The sequence below is a fragment of the Xenopus tropicalis genome, chromosome 5 (genome assembly GCF_000004195.4).
Source record: "Xenopus tropicalis strain Nigerian chromosome 5, UCB_Xtro_10.0, whole genome shotgun sequence".
NCBI classification, from domain to species: Eukaryota; Metazoa; Chordata; class Amphibia; order Anura; family Pipidae; genus Xenopus; species Xenopus tropicalis.
The window spans coordinates 156,772,369-156,791,196 of record NC_030681.2 but is presented as its reverse complement, the minus strand read 5'-3'; the positions used below and the strand labels follow the sequence as shown (position 1 = coordinate 156,791,196).

At 45.4% G+C, this 18,828-nt stretch overlaps 1 protein-coding gene across 2 annotated transcripts; it reads left to right on the top strand.

Moving 5' to 3' along the window:
* The first annotated feature begins 5,053 nt into the window (after positions 1-5,053).
* LOC101733552 (fucolectin-4-like) lies at positions 5,054-16,139 on the top strand. 2 transcript variants are annotated; one of them, XM_031901851.1, is made up of 5 exons: positions 5,054-5,334; positions 9,865-10,010; positions 12,358-12,430; positions 13,226-13,526; positions 15,465-16,139. In XM_031901851.1, exons 3-5 carry the CDS (start codon positions 12,361-12,363, stop codon positions 15,664-15,666), a joined length of 573 nt encoding a protein of 190 aa, XP_031757711.1. In that variant the 5' UTR covers positions 5,054-5,334; positions 9,865-10,010; positions 12,358-12,360; the 3' UTR covers positions 15,667-16,139. The 2 variants fall into 2 exon arrangements, with proteins under 2 accessions (XP_031757711.1, XP_031757712.1); XM_031901852.1 differs by lacking the exon at positions 5,054-5,334 and having other exon boundaries at positions 9,651-10,010.
* The last annotated feature ends 2,689 nt before the right edge of the window (positions 16,140-18,828 follow it).

Sequence of the window (18,828 nt, the reverse complement as noted above, 5' to 3'; positions counted from 1 at the left end):
GTCTCTCCAGCACTTCGCCGCCCGTCTGGATTCCCTCCAAGGAGCGCAAGGTGGTTCTGCTTCACCTCCACAGGTTCCTGTCTCTGTTGCACCCTCGGCTGTGGTACCGCACTCCGAACCTAAGATTCCTGCTCCTATGCGCTACGCAGGGGATCCTGAGGTTTGCCGTGGTTTCTTGAACCAGTGTCTCATTCAGTTTGAACTGTCTCCCCTCAGATTCCCCTCTGAGAAATCCAAGGTGGCATACATCATTGCATTGCTCCAGGGTAAAGCACTGGCCTGGGCATCACCTCTGTGGGAACGAGACGACCCTTTAGTCCACAACTCCTCGGCTTTTATTGCTACGTTTCGCGAGATCTTCGATGCCCCTGGCCGAAAGATCAACGCCTCTACCCGCCTTCTAAAGATAACTCAGGGCACCTTGTCTGCTGCTGAATACGCCATTGACTTCCGTACCTTGGCGGCCGAGGTTGCTTGGAACAATGATGCCCTAGTCGCAGCCTTCTGGCAAGGTCTTAATGAAGGCATCAAGGATGAATTGGCCGCCAGAGATTTGCCCACACAGTTTGAGCAGTTGGTGTCTCTCGTCATTCGCATTGACTCCAGGATCAAGGAGAGGCAGTCCCAGAAGTCACGGGTCCGCAGATCACCAGTTTCCTCCGTGCTGCTTCCAGAATCTTCATCTACCCCAAGTCTTCTGGCTGAGGAGCCCATGCAACTAGGGGCCACTCGTTTGTCTCCAGAGGAGAGAACCCGAAGACGATCTGCCAGACTCTGCTTCTATTGCGGTCAAAGTGGTCATTTGCTCAAAGCCTGTCCCGTGAAGCCACAACGTCAGGGAAATGCACCCGCCTAGGTTCGAGTGGGGAGTCTCCCCTAGGCAGAATCGTTTCACTCCCAGATGCTCAAGCTGCTAGAATTTTCGTCCCTTCTACTCTGTCTTATGGCACTGAGTCTTTCCTGTGTCAAGCATTCCTGGACTCCGGGGCAGCAGGAAACTTCATTGATTCCTCCTTCGTCAAGAAGTCTCGCTTTCCTGTTGTGTCTCTCCAGGTGCCACTCTCTGCTCAAGCGGTTGATGGTCGCCCAGTGTCTCCTGGGTTATTAACTTCCTCCACTGAACTGTTGCAACTTCGTGTGGGTTGGTTACACTCTGAAGAAATCTCCTTCCTAATTATTGAGTGTCCCAATACCCCACTTATCCTTGGTCTTCCGTGGCTCAGACTACACAATCCTACTATCAATTGGGCCACCGGTGATCTTACTGCTTGGGGTTCCTCCTGCCGTTCTAAGTGTTTGCCAGCTCCTGTCGTGCCACTCCATGTCTCATCCGTCATGCCAGACCCTTCTCCTTTGCCTAAATGCTATGATAGCTTCCGTGATGTCTTTGAGAAGAAGAATGCTGAGACTCTCCCTCCACATAGGCCTTATGATTGCCCTGTTGAACTGATTCCTGGCACCATGCCTCCGAGGGGCAGAACGTATCCATTATCTGTCCCGGAAACGCAGGGCATGAAGGAATATATCCAGGAGAATCTCTCCAGGGGCTTCATCAGGAAATCCAGTTCTCCTGCGGGCGCTGGCTTTTTCTTCGTCCAGAAGAAGGATGGGAGTCTCAGACCATGCATCGACTACCGGGGTCTTAACAAGATCACTGTTAAAAACCGTTATCCACTCCCCTTAATTCCTGAGCTCTTTGACAGATTAAAAGACGCAAAGGTTTTCTCCAAACTTGATCTGCGAGGTGCCTACAATCTGATCCGCATCCGTCAGGGGGATGAGTGGAAAACTGCATTTAATACCCGTGATGGCCACTATGAGTATCTTGTCATGCCCTTCGGCCTATGCAATGCTCCTGCTGTCTTCCAAGACTTCATCAATTACATCTTTCGTGATATGCTGCAATCCTGTGTCGTGGTTTACCTCGATGACATCCTGGTGTTCTCTTCTTCATGGTCGGAACACATTCCTCAAGTCAAATCTGTGCTTCAACGTCTCAGAGAAAATAATCTCTACGCTAAGCTGGAAAAGTGCGAGTTCCATAAATCTAAAATTTCCTTCCTTGGGTATATTGTCTCTTCCTCCGGTTTTGAGATGGATCCTGCCAAGGTCTCTGTAGTGACTGAGTGGCCTACCCCTGTAGGCCTAAAAGCCATTCAACGTTTTTTAGGCTTTGCCAACTTCTACAGAAGGTTTATAAGAAATTTTTCCCAGGTCGTTGCTCCCATCACTGCCCTCACTCGTAAGGACTCCAAGTCACCTTGGTCTCCTGTGGCCCAGAAGGCCTTTGCATCTCTAAAGTCGGCCTTTGTCGCTGCTCCGGTTCTGATCCATCCAGATACTTCGCGGCCGTTCACCTTGGAGGTTGATGCCTCTGATACTGGGGTAGGTGCTATTTTATCCCAGCGGGTGGGTTTCCAAGGCCCTCTTCACCCCTGTGCCTTTTTCTCCCGGAAGTTATCATCCGCCGAGAGAAATTACGATATTGGCAACCGTGAACTATTGGCCATTAAGCTAGCTTTGGAGGAATGGCGTCATCTCCTAGAAGGTGCTTCCCAGCTAGTCACAATTCTTACTGACCATAAGAATCTAGAATATATTTCCTCCGCTAAGAGACTGAATCCACGACAAGCCAGATGGGCGTTATTTTTTTCGAGGTTCAACTTCTTTATTTCTTACAGACCTGGCTCCAAGAATGTCAAAGCTGACGCCCTATCCAGATCCTTGTCTCCAGAAGAGTCTCCTTCAGTTCCCCCTTGTTCTATTATTTCCCCTGACCGAGTGTTGGCTCCGATATCCTTAGCTCTGCCGGCTACTGAAGCTACACCTGTGTGCCCACCTGGTAAGACTTTCGTCCCTCAGGCTAAAATTTCTCAAATTCTCTGGTGGGGTCATTCCTCTAAGATTGCAGGCCACCCAGGGGTTAAAAAGACACTTGATCTAATTTCCAGATACTTCTGGTGGCCTTCCCTTGTTAAGGATGTTTACCAGTTTGTTTCCGCATGTTCTGTCTGTGCCCAGCAGAAGATTCCTCGGTGTCTCCCCTGTGGCCTTCTTCATCCACTGCCTGTTCCAAGCCAACCCTGGACAGATATATCAATGGACTTCATCGTAGATCTACCTAGATCGGCAGAGTTTACTACCATCCTGGTAGTTGTAGACCGATTTTCCAAAATGGCCCACTTCATTCCTCTAAGAAAGCTCCCGTCTGCAGTTCTCCTGGCAAGTATCTTTATAAAGGAGATTTTCCGACTCCATGGTTTCCCGTCATCTATTGTTTCTGATCGTGGGGTTCAATTTGTCTCCCGCTTTTGGCGAGCCTTTTGCAAATTGTTAGGAATTGGGCTAAATTTTTCTTCTGCATACCATCCCCAGAGTAATGGTCAAACTGAGAGAACCAACCAAGTCCTCGAGCAGTTTCTTCGCTGTTTTATTTCACAAAACCATGACAACTGGGCCGAACTTCTCCCTTGGGCTGAATTCGCTCATAATAATCTCCAGCATGAAGCCTTAGGTTCCTCTCCGTTTGCTTGTGTTTATGGACAGAATCCTCTGTCCCTACCTCCCTCTGTACTCAAGGTGGATGTGCCCGCTGCTGAGGCTGCCGTTCATGACTTCAAGTCCGTTTGGTCATCTGCTCATCAAGCTCTGGTAAAAGCAGCCCTCCGTCAAAAGAAGGCAGCAGATAAACGCCGCAGACCGGGCCCCTGTTTCTCAGTTGGAGATTCCATCTGGCTGTCTTCTAAGAATATCAAGCTTCGTGTTCCTTGTCCTAAGTTAGGTCCTCGTTACATTGGTCCTTTCAAGGTCAAGGAGGTCATCAATCATGTTTGTGTTAAGCTCGAACTTCCTCCCAGTATGAATATTTCGAACTCCTTCCATGTCTCCCTCCTCAAGCCTGTGGTGTGTAATGCCTTTTCTTCTGCTTCTCCTTCCCCTACTCCGGTTTTGGTTGATGGGCGTAAAGAATTTGAGGTTCAGGAGGTTGTAGACTCCCGCAAGAATAGAGGTAACATTCAATATCTTATTCACTGGAGGGGGTTTGGTCCTGAGGAGAGATGTTGGGTGGCAGCTAAGGATACTCATGCTCCACGATTGGTAAAGCTATTCCACAAAAAGTTTCCCGGGAAACCTTGGGAGCCCCCAGTGGGTGCTCCTGAGAGGGGGGGTACTGTAAGGAGCACCGGGAGGCCGGCGCGCATTCCTACCTTCAAGCGCGCCGGTCCCCGGGCTCCTCTGGTACAGCGCGCTCCTGCGCGCACCTCTCTTCGGCGCGTCCCGACGCGCAATGGCAAAGGGCGCGCGCGCGCGCATGCGCAGTAGCTTTAGGTCCTCCCGGCGCTGCGCGATGACGTCAGTGGACGCGCTGACGTCACCTTGGCGCCAAATTCAAACTTAAAAAGCGGTTCCTTGCTTGTTTTCATTGCCCAAGCTGGTCCTGATTTCCTGGTGCCTTGCTAAGCTATATTATATCTGATTCTCTGGTTTTTGACTCCCTGCCTGACTTTTGACTACGATCCTTGCCGCCTGCCACTGACCTTGCCTGACTCTCTACTACGATCCTTGCTGCCTGCCACTGACCCTTGCCTGACCACGACTCCGATTACAGCTTTACCCTTGGTACCGCGTTGAATAACCTTGGCCGTAAGTAGGATCCCTGCCTCTCCCGCCGCAGAAAGTCCGGGGCCCCAAAAGGGCGTCGGTGAACACCGGGGTCGGCCGGGCTCTCCTGCTTATCTAAGGGGTTATTCCGGGCAGTTACCGGGCTCCTAAGCATACAGACTGTAACACCTACCTTCACTAATATTGGTGCCATGAGCTGTGCTCCGATCCTCAGTGTTATATTGGACAATGTTCATAAAATAATATTGGTCAAAAAGACATTGATAGGTATCCAAGCAATCTTTGGAAATCAGCTTCCAACTGTCACTGTCACAAACAATAAACAAAGAGATGTTTGGGAAGATGGTGTCACTAAACAAACAAAGGAGAGAGTCACCTTCCCTAACTGAATCCATGTAAACAATACTGACCATCTCCAAGAAAACTGGCTTAACAAGAATATGGTAAGCTTGGAAATCCCATGGGACAGTGACAGCTATGTGTGACATTCAGTATAACAGGTCATTGGAAATGAATGGAGACCTATGGTAAGGGAAATATCCCTTGGTCTACAGCGACTACTACTGGGCAGTGTTTCATCCTAGTTACGGGATGTTTACAAGCAAACATTGAGGGGCTGGGGCCTGGTTGTCATGGAGGGCAAGTGGATATAACTTGAAGCCCTTCCACTTGGTGTGGCAGCAGAAGAAGAAAGAAAGGAACAAGGAACAGGTGATGTATCTGGAAGAAACACCTTTAAGAATAGCTGCACAGACATCCCACCTTATACATGCACACACAGACAGTAGCGCAGTATAGTTAGAATATATTTATTAGAAGCCTTGTATGCTGGATGCTTCTCTTACTATAGGATTCAATGTAACTGTGATAATATTGTTTGATTGTACTGACTGTAGTAATTAAAGTTCTATGTTTATAAGATATTAGAGTCATGGATATGTTATCACAGGTTGATAGAATATATGTGTTATTAAACAAAGCCTGACAGGTTAAAGTCACTAACCCGGTACTTAGGGGGGCTTATATACATATATATAGTTGTTCAGAGTCAAGGAAAGCCTGACAAGTTATAGTCAATTACCCAGTATTTAGGGGGGCTTTTTACACTCAGCAATCAGTGTCTCCTGGAGAAGGACAGTACAACATGTTAGGATTTAATAATAATAATAATAATACTAATAATAATAAAATAATAATGGCACACCGATAGAGTGATTAATCTCTCTAATATATTTGTTCCATATGTTTCCTATAAATCACATTCCAGACTCAAGGAGCAATAGGGTATGTGAGGTATGGTGTGAATGGCAAGTCAATTACCCATTCAGGCCTGGGGTATAACTTATTTTCCAATACCCAATACAGATCCAAATTAAATATTTTGCTTATTTGGAAAACTCCCAAGCATTCTGAATATATTCTGAACAGTATGATATGTATAATAATATGTAGTGGCAGACAGTAATCTAAATTCCAACACTGAGGGGGGCAAGGTGTGCCATCATAACATCAGAATTGCATCTTGTTTTATTTGTAGCATAAATGCATGATGGGCTCTCAACATAAGCTATTTACTGTCTGTAGCCTACTGTACTTTTATCTGTGAAGAGTCTAAGATAAGACCCAGGAACTTTACTTTGGTAGATGGAATAAGATTTGACTGTTCCAGATTCAGAAGCCAACCTAGTGATGTCAGAAACTGAATGACAAGATTCTTGTGTTCTAAAATATGATGCATGGAGGAAGCTTTCAACAGCCAGTCATCGAGATAAGGCACTATGAAGACACCTTTTTGCCCTAAAGCAGCCATAGCAGATATGGTGTCCTTTGTGAACACTCTTGGGGTGGTTGTAATGCTAAAAGGTAAGGCTTTGAATTGAAGAGGAAGTATAGATGCATGGGAACTGCAACTCTCCGGAAACGTCTGCTTGCAGGATGGATGGGAACATGGAACTAGGCATTTGACAAATCTAGAGTAACCAAAAGGTCATCTTGCCTGGATGGATTCCATACAAAAATGAGATTTTTGGATGAATTGATTCAGGTATCTGAGATCTATAATCATCCTGAATTTTCCCCCAGGTTTTGGAACTAGGAAAATCTGGGAATAAACTCCTCTTCTTCTTTCTTTTAGGGGAAAAGGTTGCAGAGCTTCCAAAGCTAAGTATTTCTGAATTGCACCCTGAAGATAACTGAATTTTTTCTTTATTGTAGTGAGGCAAAATTTGTGCACAGGTGTCTGTACAAATTCTATGTGATAACCTCCTCTTAGAATCTGTAGCACCCAAGCATCTGAAGTTATTGATACCCATTGGTGGTAAAACCTTGGAAGTCTTCCACCCACAGGGTGAGGAAGCCTGATGTCAGAAATCTTGTTTCTTAGCAGAGTCTGGCTTCTGTTTGGGTGTGAAAGAATTGGTTCTAGATCCAGGGGGTCTAGACTGTCTATTACGTCTGTCAGGCTCTCTATCTCAGAATCGGAGTCTTGATCTGTTGTTTGAAGGAGATCTTCTTGTTTAAGGATGAAAGGAAGATTTTTTTTTTAGAAGATTTAGTCTCCTGTACCAGGAGCCATATATTCAATAACTTTTTCCAAGCTGCAACCAAAGAGTTTTCCAGGTTCACAAGGCAGATTACAAAGAGTGTTCTGAGAAGCAAGGTTCAAGCCTTCAATATCTTCCTCAAGATTTGATAAGAAGCATTTGAGAGATCTTGAAACTAATACAGAAGCCAAGGAAGTTCTGAAATGGCAGAACCTGCCTTATAAGGTCTACTTGGTGCACACTCAGCATGATAATCTAATGGGTCTTTAATCCCTGAACAAAACAGAAGTAGAGACTGCACTCAAGCAAAATTTCAGCTGGGGAGCTTACCCCATTTATTATGCCAATGTACCCCTCAAAAAATCAACGTTTCAGGGGGGCACTCCCTGCCTTCATCAGGTAAGCTCCCCAGCTGAAATTTAGCTTGAGTGCAGTCTCTACTTCTGTTTTGTTCTATACATTGTTGGGGCGCTGCCATACGCCTAGGAGACTTTGCACCACAGAAAATCGCTTAAGGTGAGTGCAGCTGTGAATTTTTTGTTTGCTACTCTTTAATCCCTGAACCATCCTCAACAGTAACAGTACTTCTGTTTGAAAAATGAGCCACTGGAATATCCATCTTGTTTCTTCTCTTCCTGGCTCCTGGATCGCCGGATCCTGCAGAAAAAAACCAATTGGCAATCACTGTATATGCATGCAAAGGGAAATTGAATAAGTACACTGGAGTAAAGAGTTGGTGGGAGAAGGGGAGACAAGGAGGGAGGGAGACAGATCAGCACATAATCAGGAGAAACGGGAGGGTAAAATAAGCAAACTCAGAGGCAGCATTACTCACAGGTAGTGATGTTTCAAAAGATCCACGAAACGGTGAAAAATTTGCGAAACGGTGAAAATGTTGTGCGGCAAAAAAAATTGTTTGCGGCTATTCTTTTGTCGCCCGCAGCTATTATTTTGTCGCCCGCAGCTATTATTTTGTCGTGCGGCTATTCTTTTGTCGCCCCCAGCTATTATTTTGTCGCCCGCAGCTATTATTTTGTTGCCCGCAGCTATTATTTTGTTGTGTGGCTATTCTTTTGTCGCCCCCAGCTATTATTTTGTCGCGCGGCTATTATTTTGACGCCCGCGACTATTCTTTTTTTACGCCGGCGACAATTTTTGGACGTGCGGCGAATCCATGCCTGGTGAAACATTTCGCCCATCACTACTCACAGGCAGTCGGCAGTCTCACTCTAAAGTTCCCGAGAGAAGATATCAAGATCGCGTCAGGGTCACATGATCGATGACGCTACTGAGAGGCTTAGAAGAGACAGTTGGGTTTGTCTCACTGTCGGGTCCAGGATCTTAGGAAGCGTTTATTTATTAACAAGGGCTTTCTGGAAAAAACGGTCCACAAGAGTTATAGGTATGTTTGGAAGTAGAATCATTTCATGAAAAGTTTTATTTTGCTGTCAGTATCACTTTAACTCTTTGAACCTTGTCATGGCCCTTTTGGCTTTAGCTTGCTGCTTTTCTCAACTTTGATTCTCTCTTGACTTTTACACTTTGCCAAAGTATTTCAAATTTTTTCAGCCAAGTCACCTGTGGCCCAAATGAGCCTGATCTTGATAGATCTGGAAAGCTAAGCAGGGCTGACCCTGGTAATTACTAGGAAGGGAGACTGCTGTGTATAGCAGGTCTCTGAACCCTTTTAATTTTGGCTTTAGCTTGCCGCCTTTCTCATCTTTGATTCTCTCTCTTGACTTTTACACTTTGCCAAAGTATTTCAAACACTTTCAACCAAATCACCTGCGGCCTGAATGAACCCAATCTTGATAGATCTGGAAAGCTGAGCAGGGCTGGCCCTGGTTAATACTTGGAAGGGAGACCGCTGCATATAGCACATCTCTTAACTCTTTGAATTTTGTCATGGCCCTCTTGGCTTTAGCTTGCCGCCTTTCTCAACTTTGATTCATTCTCTGGACTTTTACTGTAGCTCTAAGAATATTTAGAATGTGATGTAATTGTTCCTCCAAAGTTTTACCCTAACCAGTCTCTTAAACTGCGCTTTTTAGGATTAACTAGAAGAACGAGATGGCCCCTAAACCTCTTCCCAACTGCTCTTCAATTGCCTTGGTGGCTGACACCCACAGCTTCCAAATTGCCAGATGATGAGTAACTTTCTATTATCAAGTGGGAGAGATTGTTGGCGGTTCCAGTGAATGGGGTTTTGGAAAAGATCTTTCTAATTTATAATCTTTTATTTTTTTATGAGACAGCTGCAAGAAATTTAATTTCTTAATTAACCTTGAAGGTGCATTTTGGAGTTTGTTGCTGGATAAGCCTATGCCTTGGCACAACATCCAACTTCTTCACCCATTACCCAGAAGCCCCCTTCACCATCATCTATTTAAAACTGCTCCCCCAAAGACTGCACTGCTATTATGGAATTAGAAGTAGAGATAAAGAAACAGTGCAGGTTTATGGCTTTAAGTCTCTGTATTGCAGCCCGTAGAAAGGAATTGGTTATAGGATTTACTCCCTGGATCCAGAGAACAATGAGCTTTGGTTGGGCAGTGAGGGAAAGGGGTTATTGGCATAAGGCTGATAAGCTACTCGCACTCCCTGAGCGAAATGTGTCAACGCCCGGCTTTAAATATTGATTGGGTTTCATTCAAATGATTAAGAAGTTTTCATTGTTTCCTATCATTGTTTTCCATAGAATATAAATATTATCATTTGGTGCCCGCCCCGTCTGTCAGAACTTTCTTAGAGATTCCTGCGATGATAAATGTGTGAATCCTATAAAGTCAGGGCTTGTCTCGCGCGCAGTCAGTTCCTGCATGACCGAATAGCAGAAACATACAGGTACTGTACATTTATTAATATGGGGGGGAGGCAATTATGGGGAACTCATCCAAAAAATCAATTTTGCATAATGAAAGAAATTGTCTTTCTAAGAAACTTCCCAATATCCATTCATTGACAGTGGGTTTTTAGTTATTCGTGAATGCAATTGCTATTGAAAGCAGTGTCTGTTTGTTCCTATTGGGCTCTCTCTAGAACAGGGGTGGCCAAAATGTCCATTGCAGTCCATAGTCAATCCCCTGTGGATTCATAGTGGGCCGCGATGAAGCCAGGAGATGCGGAAGTGCGGCGTGAATGTGTCGCGTACGTAAGGTGCATCATGGGGGAAGAGTCAATGATAGATCGACGATGGACGAAGTCTGCCCACCCCTGCTCTAGAACCCCCAGTACAAAGAATATAAACAACAAGAGAGGTTCTACTTTTAATACTGATTAAAAAAGGCCATTATAACCACTGACAATGAGTAGTTAATGTGCAGTATATTGGGAAGTTGCTAATAAGCCTAATAAGATTCAAGATGGGGAGCTGCTAATAAGCCTAATAAGATCCAAGATGGGGAGTTGCTAATAAGCCTAATAAGATCCAAGATGGGGAGCTGCTAATAAGCCTAATAAGATCCAAGATGGGGAGCTGCTAATAAGCCTAATAAGATCCAAGATGGGGAGTTGCTAATAAGCCTAATAAAATCCAAGATGGGGAGCTGCTAATAAGCCTAATAAGATCCAAGATGGGGAGCTGCTAATAAGCCTAATAAGATCCAAGATGGGGAGCTGCTAATAAGCCTAATAAGATCCAAGATGGGGAGCTGCTAATAAGCCTAATAAGATCCAAGATGGGGAGCTGCTAATAAGCCTAATAAGATCCAAGATGGGGAGCTGCTAATAAGCCTAATAAGATCCAAGATGGGGAGCTGCTAATAAGCCTAATAAGATCCAAGATGGGGAGCTGCTGGGGGCAAAGTTCATGCCTGGTTCATTACTGTTATAGGGCTGCGGAGCCTCTGGGCCAGTACAATAAGTACAGTATATAAATACAGCATTTCTAGTAAGATTGTTTGATAAGCCTTAGCTCTCCATTATAATGTCTTTTAAAGTCTATACAGGACCAGTGGAAGGGAATTTGGCACGGGGGGGAAGTCCAGTAAGAATATGGAACTTGCTTGGGAGCCAAACAGTAAGACCCACCTTCTGACTTTTTTCCCTATGGGTATTTGTAGTTATAGAAATGGGGAGAGGCATTTGCTTGGATTAACCCCACAAGGTTTGATTCCTAAATCACAGAGCTGGAGTGGTCATCAGTGCTGCAATTAATGGACCTTCTTTCTCCTTCTTTCTAATTTTTGTTACTCTGTAATTTGGATCCTGCATGCTTACATACATATTGCTGTAGGATAAAGGGAGCCCAACTATACAGCCGGCACCCAATCTGAACTTTCTTAACACTGACACCCACCCAATGTGGTACAATCCCAACAAGAGGGTTCAAATAATCATGCATTACAGTCCAGCCCACCTAGGAACTTGCTCTAGGCTGCATTAGCTGGCCTGTAAGGCTAACACCACACTTAAGTTGGCCATACCTGGGCTTAGCTGCCTATGTTTGGGTACCAATAACGGGTCTCCCCGACCAACATTTGGCCTGGTTTAATCATTTTGCCAAATGATCAAATTAGCCCAACATCGCCCACACGTAGGTGGCAGTGATGTGTGGGCCAGGCCGATACCCAGGGGACCCATGGGTCTGGCAGGTTCAGGTCGACCTCGGCATATCACTTATGGGTTGCAAGTGGGTTTGGGTTGAGCTCTTCCATTAACCCTCCCCGTCTGTGAAGTAACACTCCTGACTGCCTTTTCCAGCCTGTGAATTTATAGGCGTGTGCGGGTGTCATGCCATGCAACCTTTTGTGATGTCATTGTGGGGCAGGGCAGGTGTGGGTCTATAAATATAGGGGAGCAGCTGGGTCAGGTAGGGTTAGGTTTGGGAGTGGGTGGGTTAGGGTCGGGTGTGGGTTGACCCGCACATCACTAGTAGGTGGGTATATCAGGAGAAGATACGCTTGCTTGGTGACCTCGCCAAGGGAGCAGATCTTACAGTGCATGGCAACCTTTATTCTCGGGCTGCAGAAAAACTTACATCAGCCCCTTACGTGGAGCCACCGCGTTGCCCCAGGCTGCAGGCACACATAGCAGATTTCGGCACTGCAATCCCCTGCATGTTCTTACACCCAGACCGATGCAGTGGCTCTTGGTGCAGACCCTTGGGTTGCATTTATCCGCCAGCTAAGGATCAGCCTTGAGTGGCACTAGCCTAATGTTGCCCCCAAGAACAACATTTGCTCTTTTGCAGAAAATGGGCTTTCTACTCACTGCTGCCCTCTTGTGCATTGTGTCTGGCATTGCGGCTCAGCACAGTAATCAAAGTAAGTCGCATTAGTGATATTTTCTACCATGATAGAATATTTCCAGCAAGATAAAGTAAATAATATGTTTTGCTGTCCTTTGATTTAGGCAGGTGGGAATAAGGCCTTTGCTAATGTCTGATGTGTGTAATTGCATTTGCTTCAACAGGAAATTATTGGACTTTATTGGAAATTCAATTTATTACAAAGGACTTTCTGCAAAATTAACATGGACTTAGTTGAGGACTTGTTCTGCTAATTAAGCACAACTGCATTGTGAATGAAGGGGGAGGGCACCTGGCTATTTTGGGGTGTTTCTAATAGTTATTTGATATCACTTGACTCATCCCTCCTAACTGCTGATTTTAGCAGGACTGTCCCAATTATAACAGCTCAGGCCGCAGTCCCGGATTCCTATTGAAAAGTTCCTCATTTCCCTTTGATCTCCTGCACTGAGCTCCCAAAAAAGATACAATGTTTCTAAAACTTAATTAGATAAGTAGCTTTTGGCAGAGCCCAGAATACTCACCCCCTGCACTGAGATATGAGTGTAACTAATAAGCTAAACAGGTCTCTTGGGGAAACTGTTCCAATGTATCCAAACAATCCTTACCCCAAAATAACAGGGGCCCCAGCCCTACCTTAGGTGTTACTCCAGGATCTGCTGACTATAAAAACAATATTATACCATTGATATGTATATGAGGGCGTTAAAATACATCACGATACATAATTCCCCTTTAATGTCTAATTGGGCTACTGACCAACAGTAGGTGCCAATGGCTTATCCTCTGTATCATTATCTTTCCTCTATAGGGCAGAACCTTGCCCTCCGGGGCCGCGCCACTCAGTCCTCTACTTACTACAATTACAACATTGGATATTTAGCCCTCGCTGCTAATTCTAATGATGGAAACTTGGATTCTAACTATTACCATGGCTCCTGTTCCCTCACCGGCAACGACATGTCCCCCTGGTGGCGAGTGGATTTACTGCAGCCCAATAAGATCTCTCAGGTTGTAGTGACCAATAGGGGCAACTGCTGTTCAGATGGCCTCAACGGTGCCTTAATTCTCATTGGTGATTCACTGAATAATAATGGCAATAACAACCCAAGGTATATGTACATTTTTTAATATATGTTCTGGTTCTTTTATAAAGTGATTTTCAATACCTTTTGTAATACCTGCAGGACTCTATTCCTCTTCCTTATATAGGCCTGGCTTGCCCCACGCTATACTGAATCTCACACACCCTGCTACAGTTCCAGGGGTACCAAGGGCACAAATAAGCACTCACCCCAAATCCCCCCTAACTGGCCTTCAGGCTGGGCCCCCTTAGCCCATAACAAGGTTACAGATATATAGAAACATTGGGGTAACACTCACCCTGCTACAGTTCCAGGGGTACCCAGGGCACAAATAAGCACTCACCCCAAATCCCCCCTAACTGGCCTTCAGGCTGGGCCCCCTTAGCCCATAACAAGGTTACAGATATATAGAAACATTGGGGTAACAGTCACCCTGCTATAGTTCCAGGGGTACCAAGGGCACAAATAAGCACTCACCCCAAATCCCCCCCTAACTGGCCTTCAGGCTGGGCCCCCTTAGCCCATAACAAGGTTACAGATATATAGAAACATTGGGGTAACAGTCACCCCGCTATAGTTCCAGGGGTACCCAGGGCACAAATAAGCACTCACCCCAAATCCCCCCCTAACTGGCCTACAGGCTGGGCCCCCTTAGCCCATAACAAGGTTACAGATATATAGAAACATTGGGGTAACAGTCACCCCGCTATAGTTCCAGGGGTACCCAGGGCACAAATAAGCACTCACCCCAAATCCCCCCTAACTGGCCTTCAGGCTGGGCCCCCTTAGCCCATAACAAGGTTACAGATATATAGAAACATTGGGGTAACAGTCACCCCGCTATAGTTCCAGGGGTACCCAGGGCACAAATAAGCACTCACCCCAAATCCCCCCTAACTGGCCTTCAGGCTGGGCCCCCTTAGCCCATAACAAGGTTACAGATATATAGAAACATTGGGGTAACAGTCACCCCGCTATAGTTCCAGGGGTACCCAGGGCACAAATAAGCACTCACCCCAAATCCCCCCTAACTGGCCTTCAGGCTGGGCCCCCTTAGCCCATAACAAGGTTACAGATGTATAGAAACATTGGGGTAACAGTCACCCTGCTATAGTTCCAGGGGTACCCAGGGCACAAATAAGCACTCACCCCAAATCCCCCCCTAACTGGCCTTCAGGCTGGGCCCCCTTAGCCCATAACAAGGTTACAGATATATAGAGACATTGGGGTAACAGTCACCCCACTATAGTTCCAGGGGTACCCAGGGCACAAATAAGCACTCACCCCCCCTAACTGGCCTTCAGGCTGGGCCCCCTTAGCCCATAACAAGGTTACAGATATATAGAAACATTGGGGTAACAGTCACCCTGCTATAGTTCCAGGGGTACCCAGGGCACAAATAAGCACTCACCCCAAATCCCCCCTAACTGGCCTTCAGGCTGGGCCCCCTTAGCCCATAACAAGGTTACAGATATATAGAAACATTGGGGTAACAGTCAACCCGCTATAGTTCCAGGGGTACCCAGGGCACAAATAAGCACTCACCCCAAATCCCCCCCTAACTGGCCTTCAGGCTGGGCCCCCTTAGCCCATAACAAGGTTACAGATATATAGAAACATTGGGGTAACAGTCACCCTGCTATAGTTCCAGGGGTACCCAGGGCACAAATAAGCACTCACCCCAAATCCCCCCCTAACTGGCATTCAGGCTGGGCCCCCTTAGCCCATAACAAGGTTACAGATACATAGAAACATTGGGGTAAGAATAATATTACATAGTAACATTTCTATACATTATTTAGTAACATTTGTGTAACAGTGCCCTTGCTGTTGTTGAACTGTGACTCTAATTGGCCTGGGCTACCTACCCACGCATTGAGCTTGAATAGACAAATGCTAAAGGGAAAGTAAGTTTATTATAGTACTTTGGAAACCTAATTCTGCCATATTCTCTGCCCCCCCCAGCTGTTCGCAGATCACTTACATTGGAAATGGCGCCACTCTGACCTTTGAGTGCAATGGGATGGTCGGGCGCTTTGTCAACATTGTAAGACCAGGGATGGCGATTGTGCAGTTATGTGAAATTCAAGTGTATGGGGAACCCTTGCTGGGCCCCATCTGCCCCACCAACAATCTGATCAAAATAGACAATCAAAAGAGCCGTTGACCCATTGATGGAATTGAATGGAAATCCCAGGAATCAGGTCCTACTGCCATTCAACACAGTTACCTCTAATGAGTAATAATAGAGAAGGGACCTCCAGGAGATGAAGCACATGGAACCTCATCCAAGTTGTCTCTTCTATCATGTGTTTGATTTATCTTAATAATAGTAAATTTGATTACCCAATGGTCTTATGCTATAGTTGGCCATGCATAATTGTCTTTGTGTATTCATTTTTATATCTACCCAGAATGCATTAATATGTGATTGAACTGTATGTTGGTGATTATGAAGAGACTAATCATCCAGTTTACCTGAGGAGACTGATCAAAGCTTGGAGAAGGGACCTCCAGGAGATGAAGCACATGGAACCTCATCCAAGTTGTCTCTTCTATCATAATAAGTCAAAAAGGGATTCTGGGAACAAATTCCTTTAGGCTCTTAAAAAAGTCCCATTTACATGGGTTTATCCTATAGACCAGGGATCCGCAGCCTTTCTTACTCGTGAGCCACATTAAAATATAAAAAGACTTGGGGAGCAACACAAGCACCATAAAAGTTCATGGAGGAGCCAAATAAGGGCTAAGATTGGCTATTTGGAAGCCCTTGTATGGACTGGAAGCTTACAGGAGGGTCTGTTTGGCAGTACATCTGTTTTTTTGCAACCAAAACTTGCCCCCAAGCCAATAATTCAAAAATAAGCACCTGTTTGAAGGCCACTGAGAGCAACTGTATAAATAGAACCACTGGCACTCTGTGAGCTGGCTTACTAACAGGCTGGTGGCTGACTGAATCAACTGCTTTTTCAATTCAACAAAAAAAAGGGATAAGTATTTTTTATTAACTTTATTCAGAATCACTGTGTTTTCTAACTGTTGGGTTTAAATTTTTTCAAAAGTATTTGCTCTTTTTGGTGCCAATTTACAAAGTTTGGTTAACTATAAGGCTTACAGCAGGTTTGCCAGAGTTACATTCCTTTGTAATTACCCTCAGTTTGAGGGGGTGGGGTTTGATTAGTTCACCTTAACAGACTGTATAAATAGAACCACTGGCACTCCAGTGGAGCTTGCTCTGGTGGTAGGTGCTCTGTAAGTGATTGCTCTTTAAGTGGGGGCTCTATAAGTGGAGTTATAATCACAGGAGTGGGGGCTCTATAAGTGGAGTTATAATCACAGGAGTGGGGGCTCTAAGTGGAGTTATAATCACAGGAGTTACAAACTAAGGGAGTTAAAACAAGGTAAAAAAAAAAAAAAAAAATTTTTTTGTTTATTTAATAGCCTTTTTTCACCAATTTTTGTTTAACTGTTTCTGTAACTGGGAGAATGAGTGGCAGCAACATTGAAGGTATGACACAGTGCACAGCCTGCCGCATGTATGCAGTTGTGGAACAACAGTTCCAAAGTGCATACCTCTGTTGTGGATGTGAGCGAATTGCCACTTTAGAGGCTCGCGTTAGAGCACTAGAGGAACAAGTTGCAACACTGCGTTCTATTGACAATCTTGAAAGAAGTCTCTTGCTAACTGAACAAGAACTAGCGGGGTCAGATAGTATGGGGGGAGGGGAGCAAGGAAAGGATGATAGGGCAGTAAGCTGGGTGACAGTTAGAAAATCGAGTGTGGGGAAAAGAAAAAGGGAGGCTGCTCCAGGGTTTGCGCATCCCAACAGATTTGCCAGATTGTGTGAAGAAGATGGGAGTGTGAACTCTGGACTGGCGGTTCTAGATGAGGCTGATCTCTCTAACAGCCGGGAGACCAGTTTCTCTAGTAGTGGTGGGGAGGAGAGCAGAGCTAGGCCTAAACAGATGGTGGTTATAGGGGATTCAATCATTAGGAAAGTGGACAGGGTAATCTGTCGAGCGGATCGCTTCAACCGGACAGTTTGCTGTCTTCCTGGTGCCAGGGTTCGGCATGTGGTTGATCGGGTCGACACATTATTGGGAGGGGCTGGGCATGACCCGGCTGTCTTGGTACATATCGGTACTAACGACAAAATGAACGGTAGGTGGGGGACCTTAAAGAGTGAGTTCAGGGATCTAGGCTCTAAAATTAAGCAAAGGTCCTCCAATGTAATTTTTTCGGAAATTTTGCCGGTGCCGCGTGCTAGTTTAGGGAGACAGCGGGAGCTTAGGGAGCTAAATGCGTGGCTAAAGTCTTGGTGTAGGAAGGAAGGGTTTGGGTTCCTAGAGCACTGGGCTGACTTTTCTTTGGGGTACAATCTATACAGCCCTGACGGATTGCACCTCAATGGAAGGGGGTCTACTGTGCTAGGGGAGAGAATGGTTAAGAGGCTGGAGGAGTGTTTAAACTAGACAAGGGGGGGTTGGTAAGCTAGATTCTTATGGGAGAGCTAGTGTAGATGGGGCAGTGGGACCAGTAAAGGGTTGTGGGGGAGGAGTGAGGGGGGCATATAGTTTATCAGATAAGGAGCTTCCATTGTTACAAGGGAAACAGACTAATTTTCACCTTAGCTCTAACTGTCCTTTAGCTAATGTAAGCTGTAGAGGAAGAAGTAGTAATCTCCGCTGCATGCTGGCTAATGCGCGTAGCTTGTCGGGAAAAATAGGGGAGCTGCAGGCTATTGCATGTATTGAAAATTATGACTTAATTGGTATCACTGAGACCTGGTGGGATGAAAAATGCGACTGGGCAGTGAATTTAAATGGGTATACGCTTTTTAGGAGGGACAGAGGGATTAAAAAGGGTGGAGGGGGTTTGTCTTTATGTAAAGTCAGATTTAAAGCCATGTAATAAAGACATTACCAATGAAAACGTTGAATCTCTTTGGGTAGAAATTTCAGTAGGGCTGAAGGTCACAAAGAAAATGATCATTGGTGTATGCTATAAACCACCCCGTATAGATGAGGGGGATGAGTCCCAGCTACTTTTGCAAATGGAGGAGGCTTCAAAATTGGGTCAAGTTGTTATTATGGGGGACTTTAATTATCCGGACATTGACTGGAGTAATGGGGTGGCTAAGTCAGAAAAAGCTAGTAGGTTTGTAAATATGCTAAATGACAACTTTTTATTTCAGGTGGTTCAAGAACCTACTCGGAATGAGTCTATTTTGGACCTGGTAATATCTAATAATACTGAACTTATCTCTAACATTTGTGTGGGTGAGCATTTGGGGAACAGTGATCACAACATGGTCTCCTTTGAGATAAT